Raw genomic sequence first — 11,533 nt, 5'->3', positions numbered from 1 at the left:
TACTGTAAATATTGTCTTAACTACTAAAGGGATAGGGACTGAAGTATATTGCTATCATCTATTGATGATATACACTAATATGTGCTCTATAAATATTATATATATATAGTCATACCTAAGTGATTGGCCAATTGGCTGATAGGTATGATGCACACTGACCACCAGGGGAAAAATGCTCAATGCAGGAGCGGAAACCACAGGCATGGAAACATGGAATAGACTGATGAATTTCAGAGGGAAGAGGGGAGGAAGAGGACAGGAAGAGATTAAACAAAGATTGTATATGCATTCTAGAGGCCAGGTGTGCAAGAGTCATGCAGGGGATTTTGTGTCCCTCAGCCTGGCCTGAACGCTTTGCAATCTGGGACTGGGCCTAAACTGGCAGTAGGGATTCCCTCTCCTCTCTCAATCTGGGACCACTGGCTCCTAACCACTCACCTGCCTACCTGACCATCCCACCTTCTCTCCTGCCTGCCTGATCACCCCTAAGCACCTCTGCCTTGGCCTCCACACCTGGGTCAAGGATTCCCTCCTCCAGCTGGCTGCAGGCAACTTGGACCTGAGCTTTCCTCCCTCTGGTTCGCTGCAGGCACCCAGGACCTGGGGTATGTGGGGATGGTCCCTCAGCCTGGTATGCCCCTCTAGTCCCCCTCATAGTCCAGGAGCCCTTAGGGTATGTCCTATGCTGCAGTCTGGCCTCCCTCTGAAGGAGATGAAGGCCCAATCAGGGCAAGTCACCTCCCCCATCACCTCACTACTGCTGCTGCCTTTGGCCTCCCTCTGCAGGAAGCAACCGGGCTAGTCAGGGGAAGGCACACCCCCATGACCTGCTGCTGCTGCCACTGCTGTCCTCCACAGCGGCCTGACCTCAGCCCTGGCAGCCACAACTATAGCTGCCTACCTTTGACCCTCACTGCCACTGTGGCTTTGTGGAATATGTCCCATCTAATTAGCATATTACCCTTTTTGTGTGTGTGTGTAGTCTGGAATCCATGCACTGATGGGTACCCTTGGCCTGGCCTGTGGGGATCAGGCTGAAACTGGCCCATTGCACCCATTCTTGGACCAGTGGGGTCCCTTGGCCTGGCTTGTAGGGATTGGGCTGAAACTGGCTCTCTGACATTCCCGGAGGTATCCCGGATTGCAAAAGGGCACAGGCCAGGCCAAAGGACCCCACAGATGCACGAGTCCATGCATCAGGCCTTTAGTATGTACAAAAGTTAGTAAAGAGTTATTCACCAGAGAGCTTGAATTTCTAGTCCAGGTCTGTGATTCAGAGTTATAAGGTTTACACAAACATGCATATTCTTTCAAACTCTTCTGGTTACCTAAAAGGGAATTTCAATGGAGTCACTTTTAATGGTTATCTGAAATACATGTTAATAAAGGAGTAATCATGATGCTATCTTCAAATATATGTATAATTGCCTCTATTGGGATAAAGAATCTATCTATATAAAACCCTAATATGCAAATAGACCAATTGGCAGAAGGACTGGTTGCTATGGCATGCACTGTCTAGAAAGGAGCAGACGCTCAATGCAGGAGCTGCCCCCAACTGGCAGGATCCGACCTGCAGTGGACAGAGGCAGAAATGGCAAGCAGGCATTCCAAGGCAGCCAAGACAGGTGTGAGTGGGGTGGGGATTGGGGGGGGGGGGGGCGGGCCCTGATCACCCTTCCCATGTTGGATTGAAGTTAAGGTTTATTATCCCACATTATCTACAGAAAGAAGAAAAGTGAAGCCAGATGAATTACATTTTGTGATATTTCTCTTTCTCTGACTGGCTTATTTCACTTAGCATAATGCTCTCCATGTCCATTCTTGTTGTTGCAAATGGTAAGAGTTCCTTCTTTTTTAGAGCAGCATAGTATTCCATTATATATATATATTAAAAACCTGTGGGGTATATACATATACCACAGGTTTTTAATTCACTCATCTGCTGATGGGCACTTAGGGCAGAGGCAGCAGCAGTGGATGGGGTAATGGGGGAGGTTCCTTCCCCTGATTGGCGCTGTGGATTAGGCCCGCTCCCCCTGGCAAGCAGGCCTAAGCCATCAGCAGGACATCCCCTGAGTAGTCCTCTCCTGGACTGTGAGAGGTTGCAGGTGGCAGTCCGGGCTGAGGGACCACCCCCTTGCTGCAGCTGGCCAGATGGAGGGAAGCTCAGGTCCCAGTTGCCTGCAGCCAGCTGGAGGAGTGAATCCTGGGGCCAGGTGTGGAGGCCAAGGGAGAAGTGGTTAGGGGTGATCAGGCAGGCAGGTGAGTGGTTAGGAGCCAGTGGTCCCAGATTGTGAGAGGGAATCCCTACTGCCAGTTTAGACCTGGTCTCAGATTGGAGAGAGTGCAGGCCAGGATGAGAGATACCCCTTCACCATGCCCTGCACAAATTTTGTGCACCAGGCTTCTAGTATGCATATAAGATCTTTGGTTAATCTCTTCTTGTCCTCTTCCTCCCCTCTTCCCTCTGGGATTCATCAGTTTGTTTCATATTTCCATGCCTGTGGTTTCCAGTCATGCATTGAGCATCTGCCCCTTGGTGGTCAATGTGAATCCTAGCTATCGGCTGGTTGGCCAATCACTTAGGTATATATATAATATCTATAGAGCACATATTAGTGTGTATTATCAATAGATGTTAACAATATAGTTCATTCCCTATCCCTTTAGTAGTTAAGACAATATTTACAGTAGGAGCACATGCTTTATCTAACATAATATTAGAGTAATATGCAAATTATCCATTACTCTGCAACACGAGTCATGCCCACCAGCCAATCAGAGCCAGTATGCAAATGAAACCAACAAAGATGGTGGTTAATTTGCATACGTGCAGGGAGGGTAGAGTGAAAACTAAAGACAGCATAGAAGGAAGAGGTAGGGAAAATGGAAAACAAGGTGGCAGCGGCTGCTGGAGGGAAAACACTGGCAGCAAGTGCGGATTGGGTGGGCAGGGCCATGCGGGAAGCCATGGTGGCAGGAGGTAGTGCAGGCACATAACCAGTAGGGTGTGTGCAGGAGGGAGCTGATCAATGTTTCTCTCGGATGGGTGGGGCAGGGTGCAAGGCCCCAGAGGAGGAGACAGTGGTGGAGGTGGCTGTGGGTGCCATGGTGTGTGTGTGGGGGGTGCGCCCTGCCCATCTCCCCCTCCCCCCTCCAGCTCTGCCCGCCACAGCAGGAGAGGTGGGGGGTGGGAGAAGTGAGGGTGGCAGGAGGGAACTCATCAGGCAGAGGCTTTAAGTTTGGGAAGGGGCAGCTCATCAGGCAGAGGCTTTAAGCTTTGGGAAAGAGACGAGTCTGGGACGGGAGGTTCTGGGCCTGGGGGCAGGGGTGAGTGAAGACCCCTTCCCAAGCCTAAACTTGGGGTAGAGGCTTTAGGTTTGGGAAGGGGCTGAACCTGTGATCAGAGGTGTGGGGGTGAGAGGGGAGATCTCCTTTCCAAACCTAAAGCCTGTGGTGGAGGTTTTAAGCTTGGGGAGGTGCTGGGAGAAACCCCTTCCCAAGCCTAAAGCCTGAGGTGGAGGCCTTTGGCTTGGGAAAGGGCTGAGCTTGAGCTTGGGATTGTAGAGAAGGGGAAAATATCAATGAAAACATATCCTCAGGTGAGGATAAAAAGAAAAATAAAGAAATGTTATATCCACCCTAACTGTTTTGGCTCATTGGATAGAGTATCGGCCTGTAAGGGTCCTAGGTTTGATTCTGGTCAAGGGCATATACCCAGTAGGGTGTGTGCAGGAGGCAGCTGATCGATGTTTCTCTCTCATTGATGTTTCTAACTCTATCCCTCTCCCTTCCTCTGTAAAAAAAGTCAATAAAATATATTTTAAAAAAGAAAAAGAGAGAGATGCAAATCAAAACAACAATGTGGTACCATCTCACACCTGTTATCAATAGAATAGCCAACATCAACAAATCAACAAACGACAAGTGTTGGCGAGGTTGCGGAGAAAAAGGAACCCTTGTGCACTGCTGGTGGGAATGCAGACTGGTGCAACCACTGTGGAGAACAGTGTGGAGTTTCCTCAAAAAACTGGAAATGGAACTTCCATTTGACCCAGTAATCCCACTCGTAGGAATATATCCGAAGAAATTAGAAACACCAATCAGAAAGGACATATGCACCCCTATGTTCATAGTAGCACAAGCTACAATAGCCAGAATTTGGAAACAGCTTAGATGCCCATCAGCAGATGATTGGATCAAAAACTATGGTACATATACACAATGGAATACTATGCTGCCATAAAAAAGAAGGAATTCTCATCACTTGCAGCAATCTGGATAGAACTAGAGAACATCATGCTGACTGAAATTAGCCAGTCAATGAAAGAGAAACACCACATGACCTCACTCATTTATAGATATTAAAGAACATTATAAACTGATGAACTAAAAGACAGATATAAAGACAGTAAAGCAACAAGCAGACTGTCAAATTACAGCAGGGAGGGTAGGGAGATCTGGGGGAGATAAGAGATCAACTGAAGGACTTGTATACATGCATATAAGTACAACCTATGGACACAAAACTCTGGGGAGGGAGGCTATGTATGAGAGGGGGTACAATGTTAAAATATGTACACAGATAATAATTTAATTTTTAAAAATTGCAAAAAAAAGAATAAAAACAAAGGACTTGGACAGAAAAAAAGAAAGAAATGCCATATCCTATGAAAGACACATCTTGAAAGTTGTCATTTTTTCATGATGAAGGGACTGGAGTCCATGTTGATGAAAATTCCTTGATGACTGTGGTGACTGGCAGTGGCTGCAGCTGTGGAGTGATGGGGCTGGCACCTTTCCCTGAACAGATTGGTCATCTCAAGCAAAGGGAGGCCAGACTGCGGCTTAGGTCTGCTCCCAATGAGAAGCGGGCTTCAGCCACCTGTAGGACATCCCCTGAGGGCTCCCAGTATGTGAGAGGGGGCAGGCTGGGCTGAGGGACCTCTCTGCAGTGCACAAATTTCGTGCACCAGGAACCTAGTTTAGAATAACAGAGGGACTCCAATTTAGGCAGCAATGAAAGTTTTCCAGTGGAAGCAGGAAAATAGTTCAGTAGGAAACATCATTACACCAAACAAAGCACCACAGTGATAATCCCTTGGCACATGGACACCAATCTTATATATATCAATAATTATACTTACACCACAAAAAAAATACTTTGCATTGTAATAAATGTATGCCAAAAATTTTTGCTTCCTTATATTTAAAGTCATTTCTGACTCTAAGGACATATTATGTCAAACAATTAGGACCAGAATTAAAGATACCAACTTGATTATCAGTATAATAATGACTATGATAAGAATGTGGACAAGTGAAATAAAATTCAGGATCCTAATGAGGGATCACAGCCAGATGACCTCGTACAACAAACACTATGTTAAAGTGCATTTTCAGAAAGAGCAGATATGATAGTGATATATGAAGAAATGACAGCCAAGGCCAGTTTGGCTCAGTAGATAGAGCGGCGGCCTAAAGACTGAAAAGTCCCAGGTTTGATTCCGGCCAAGGGTGTGTACCTTGGCTGTGGGCACATCCCCAGTAGGAGGTGTGCAGGATATAGCTGGTCAATTTTTTCTCTCATCGATGTTTCTAGCTCTCTATCCCTCTCCCTTCCTCTCTGTAAAAAAATCAATAAAATATATTTTTTATAGAAATGATGTATAAAAAGAGTTAAACTGTGCTCTTATATTTTTCTCTCATATGATATGATACAAATGGCTTTGGTAACTAAATGCAGTTTATTTCGTAGAAGTAGTACAACTCATGCCTTTTATTTTAATAAAATGAAAGAAAAATTACTCAGATGATAAAATGCATTTCAAAAGAAATTGTTCTCAAGAAATCCATGTAGTCTCATGAGATAAATGGGAATTTTCAAATATTTTATTCAAGGTTGGCAATCAATTTGGGAGAGGAGAAAATGAATAGGAAAAGGTGTTAGATATCAGAAAGTAAAAAAATTTATAAAGAGATTCAATTAAATTATATAGAAATAATAGAAACAGAAATTCTAGGAATAAACAGAGAGATTAATTCTACACCCACAATAGCTGACTCTGAGGCTTTGAGTCCAGCTATCATGTGCATTTCCTCAGCCCTAGAACAATTGGAACTTTCATAGCGACCATCCCAATAAGTCTTTTCAGAGCCCTGTTTATGTCTTTGTTCCTGAGACTGTAGATGAAGGGGTTCAGCATGGGTGTGAGCACGGTATACAAAACTGAGGATATTGCACTTGAGCTATGGGTAACAGCAGAGCTGAGGTACACTTCTAGGCTTGTACCATAAAACAAGGAAACAACTGAGAGGTGAGACACACAGGTAGAAAATGCCTTATACTTCCCCTGAGCTGATGGGATTGCACGTATGGAGGACACTATCTTAAAGTAAGAGTAAAGGATACAAACAAAGGGACCACCACCCAATAGCACCATTCCAAAATACATCACCATGTAATTAAGAAATGTGTCAGAACAGGCGATTTCGACCATCTGTTTAATTTCACAAAAAAAGTGTGGGATTTCCAGGTCTGGACAGAAGGTTAATCTCAACACCACTAAGCATTGTAACAAGGAATGCAATACACTCATAATCCAGGACACCAGAACCAGCAGTACACAGAGCCGAGGGTTCATGATGACCATGTAGTGCAGGGGGTGGCAGATGGCCACAAACCGGTCATAGGCCATCACAGTCAGAAGAAAGTTGTCCAGTCCTGCAAATAACAAGAAAAAATACATCTGGGTGATGCAGCCTGCATAGGTGATGACTTTGCTCTGTGTCTGGAGGTTCCATAGCATCTTTGGGACGGTGGTGGAGGTGAAACAGATGTCTACCAAGGACAGGTTGGAAAGGAAGAAGTACATGGGCATGTGGAGGTGGGAGTCTGAGCTGACGGCCAGGATGATGAGCATGTTTCCCAACACAGTGATCAGGTACATGGAGAGGAAAAGCCCAAATATGAGGGGCTGCAGTTCTGGTTCTTCTGATAATCCCAGAAGGAAAAATTCTGAAAATCCAGTGATGTTCCTTAGTTCCATGCGGTGGAGGTGACTACCAGGATATAGGAAAAGTGACATTTCCTAAAACAAGCATTAATGAGAAAGCATAAAAGCTGCAGTTTTATTATAGAATTAACGAATTAATGTCCCAATTTGGTATATGGCATGGCCTCTTTTAGGACATCCCTAGTGCCATGTCTGATTAGAATTTCCTTTTCCATGTGAAGAATTCTTGGGACTTTCTTGATTCTTTCAGTGTGAAAAATAAATGTAAGAAAGCAATATATGAGTTGTAAGATCAGCACGCTGACTATAGTTCATAATAGCGTATTGCGTATTTGAATGTGGCTGGAGTATAGATTTTAATTGTCCTTATCAGAAGAAAAAAATTGTAACTAAGTGTGGTGACAGATGTGAAGTGGACAATGTGGAGGACATATTGCAATATGTGCAAATACAGACTCATTGTGTTGTTCTCCTGAAACTAAAATAATGTTTATGTCAATTATACTTTAATTAAAAGTTTTTTAAACCAAAAGGAAATGATTCAGTACGACTGACTCAGAGAATGGACCACATGAAATTTATTAACTTCATTCATTCTTCACAGAACATTTATACATATACAAAAGAAAAAAATGGAAAAATGTTTGAGTAATACACTTCTTTACTTTGTTAGGAAGAATCCAATAAAAAAGAGAGTAAGAAAATATAATAAACAATGTTGTGATAGTCTGAAAAGTGACAGATGATTACTAGACCTTGTGTAGAAATTATATTTCTAATGTATATAAATGTTGAATCACTATAGTGTATACCTGAAACTAATACAATATTCTATACAAACTGTACTCAAACAAACAAAAACAGAATAAAAACACTTTGATAACACTATGAAAAGGAAAGAATTTTCAATTGTATGATATAGTGACAATTATATTGGAAGTCAACTATATTTTAAATAAAAGTAAATTAATTAATCAAGTAAAGCCAAAACTTACAAATTTTTAATAATACTCTAAATGGCTTACTAATCCACAAAGGTTATTCTCATAAGTAATAAAATAATTACAAAGTGAATCTCATTACCTTACTCTTTTTCATCTACCAAGTGAATGTAAGAATAGTAAAGGATACCAACAAGGGGATCACAACCAAGGAGAAGGAACATAATGTGAAATGTATGTCTCATGCACTGTGTTTGCAAGGGTGTATTTGAAGCCTTCTTTGGTCTGGACCTTTCTCTCATGTATGGATCCTAGTCTAATATGCCCCATCATACAGTTTTAAAAAGGTTCTCACATCAATGTATATTCTTCCACAGTTCAAAACCTATTTTTCTATTCCTGTTAGTTGATAAAGTCCCTGAACTTATCTTCTACACCTACTTGAAGGACTTTACACCTCCAATGCCCTTTCTTAATTTGTCTTCTATTGGTACCATTTATTTGTCAACATTGGCACCTGCATTTCTGAGTGCAGTGTCACTTTCCTTTGAGCATCATGAATAAATACATTAATGTAATAGCAAAGCCAGCGACAATCACAGTGATAACTGGTACCTTCATTATGTTCTATGGTAACTTCAGGTACAAGGTCTTGGCTTCTTATGTCTCTGATCCTCTCCTGCCATGTCTGTTGTGCTCTCAGACTCACCTGCATGGGAACTCAGAGAGGAAGGGTTCACTTTGGAGGTCAAAGACTTGCTTGGATGGCTGGTGATGCAGACCAGAGTTCTTTTCCAGACAAGACAACATGGAGTCAAGCATTGGTCCCCCAGACAAATTTAGAACTTCAAAAACAACAACCATGTTCCTTCCTACCAATGGTTGCACATGCTGAGGGTCTGCAGTAGTGTTGCAATTTATGTACTCTGTGTCTGCTCATTATGCACTCTTACTTCTTGTTGCTCTTACCTGTAAGCACAGGATTCCCATGGGTACACTGGTCTGGACAGAATAGAAACTCTTCCTGATAATTCTCTGTTCCCTGGAGCTATGTACTTAGCCAGGTGAGTGCTGATGTGATTAGTCCTTCATTAAATGCTCTGTTTCCTGACATCTACATCTTCAATTGCCTCATCTCAACTCTGAGGTAAAGTTTCTAAATGTGTGGACCTCAAGGGTATTAGTCTCAGTGAAATAAAAATAGCATGTGATTTTCACTTATTCGTTGAATCCAAAGAAAAAAAATTAAAACACACTCATAGACATAGAGAAGACTGGTAGATTGTTAAATTAGAAGGGGCTTGGGAGACTTGGAGAATAAGGGATTAAAAAGTAAAACAGGTAGAAAATAGTCACAGGCTGTACAGTACAGATAAGAGAATATAGTCAATAATATAGTAATGACTATTTATGTAGCCAGTTGCATACTGAAAATCCCAAGGTAAAACTTTGTAAAGTATATGATAGTCTGAGCACTATGTTGTACTCCTGCAGCTAATAAAAAATATTGGAAGTTAATAGTATTTTAAATAAGTCTATTACTGAGAAATCTGTCTGACTGGTTTTTGGGTCTTCAAAGCATAGAGTTTTGGTGGGAACACAACCCCTGATATCTCTAGAAAATGACTATTTTTTTTCTTTAGTAAATGGGGTATGTTTGTTCCTTCCATATAAAACCTTGGGCTTCTATAATATTTGGCTTCATGAAAAAACAATTAGGAATTTCATAGATATAGCACAAATTAGGAACTGCCATTTAGTCCTTCACTATAAAATCTTTATTAAATACACTGGATACATTGATATTTTATGCACCATAACCCAGCATAGCACATTATAACAATTGGAAAATGTATGTTTTATCAACACGTATTTTGTGAGGTAGTACATCTATACCAGCAAACTACCTTCTCCAATACAGAAATGGGGCAGAGAGGGATTTAATACGGTGCTCAAAAGTATAAGCCAAGAAAGGAAAAAGGTTTTGATCGGAATCTGTGAGGACACTTCCAGTTCTGAGGTTCTGGGGCAGTGGTTCTCAAACAGAAATGACTTTGTCCGTGGAGTACTGTGATGTCTGAAGGGAGCCTGGTATACACCTAAGATTCACAGCAGGAATAGTTATGCAGCTCCAAGTGTCAATAGTGAAAAGGTGAGAGCACATATTCTACACCAGCACCTCTTATTTTATAGGCAAACAGATCACCAAAGTTTGTAGCTCAAATTCAAATTCTAATTGATCAAATGCCCAAGGCGCCCAGAGACTGCATTTCTGAGAGGCTCCCAGATGATGTTGATGCTGCAGGACCTCCTGGTCTGTGGACCACACTTGGAGTAGGGGAGCTGTGGCTGTGTGTCAGAGTCTGGTGTAGGTAATTCTGGGTCTCCACCACCAGGATTCTTCTGAGAATGTAATTTTGAAAGACAAGTTTTTCTCGCTCTAAAGAGGAGGATAAATTCTGGGTTTGATTTTTTTATATTAGGGATCCTGGTGACATCAAATAATTTAAACCAGAAAAAGGCTTTGTAGTTGGCAGAATAAGGGCCTCAAAAGATGTCAACATTCTAAAATTCAGAGAACCTTGCAATATGTTAGCTCACAACTGCCAGCCTACCTGATAGCCCCTAACCACCTCTGCCTTCTGGCCTAATCACCCCTAACATCCTTTGCCTGCTGACATCATTGGCCCTAACTGTTCTCCATCTGCCAGTCTGATAAACCCCTATCGCCCCCTTCTGGCAATATCACCCCCAATTGCCTTCCCCTACTGGCCCAATCACCCCCTACCTGCCATACCCTGCCAACCTGATAGCCCCTAACTGTTCCCCTGCCTGCCTGATTACCCCTACCTGCTCTGCCTCAGACTCTGCAGCTTTGTCCAGAAGGACATTCAGAAGGTCGTTTGGCTGTCTGCTTTTATTAATATAGAAGACTAGAGTCCCCGTGCACCAATTTGCACACCTATGGGGTCCCTCAGCCTGGTAGAGCCCTCTCACAATCCAGGACCCCTAGAGGGATGTTGGAGGCCTGCTGCACGAATTTGGCCTGATTCCCACAGGCCAGGCTGAAGGACCCTACCTGTTCAAGGGTCCATGCAATAGGCCTCTATTATGCATATAAGATCTTTGGTTACTCTCTTACTGCCCTCCACATCCCCTCTTCCCTCTGAAGTATCAGTCTGTTCCATGTTTCCATGCCTGTGCACTGCCCTCTGGTGGTCAGTGCGTGTCATACTACTAGTTCAACAGCCAAATTGTCACTTAGGCATATATATATATATATATGATTTATTTCAGAGAGGAAGGGAGAGGAAGAGAGAGATAGAAATACCAATGATGATTCTCTACAGGGATCTTCTACATGCCTCCTCCCAGGATTCTCCTGTACACCCACTACCAGGGGTTGATACTATAAACTGGGCATGTGCTTTCACTGGAAATTGAACTATGACATCCTGGTTCAAAATAGGGGGCAACAGTGGGATTGAATGTTGTGGTCAAAGGCATAAGCCAATAAAGAGATGGAGTTTTGCCATGGCTGTAGAGCAGACCCTGAGCAATAGATGAACGTTT

General features: G+C 42.8%; 1 protein-coding gene across 1 annotated transcript; it reads right to left on the bottom strand.

Moving 5' to 3' along the window:
- Window positions 1-6,089: 6,089 nt before the first annotated feature.
- LOC311622608 (olfactory receptor 7A10-like) lies at window positions 6,090-7,052 on the bottom strand (the record flags this gene model as incomplete). Its single annotated transcript, XM_084883865.1, has 1 exon — window positions 6,090-7,052. One exon carries the CDS (start codon window positions 7,050-7,052, stop codon window positions 6,090-6,092), a length of 963 nt encoding a protein of 320 aa, XP_084739991.1.
- Window positions 7,053-11,533: the final 4,481 nt, after the last annotated feature.

This window comes from Pipistrellus hanaki (assembly GCF_964339955.1).
Source record: "Pipistrellus hanaki genome assembly, chromosome: 5".
Classification (NCBI taxonomy): domain Eukaryota; kingdom Metazoa; phylum Chordata; class Mammalia; order Chiroptera; family Vespertilionidae; genus Pipistrellus; species Pipistrellus hanaki.
Note: the sequence above shows the minus strand (reverse complement) of the source record. Positions and strands in the feature narration are given on the sequence as shown.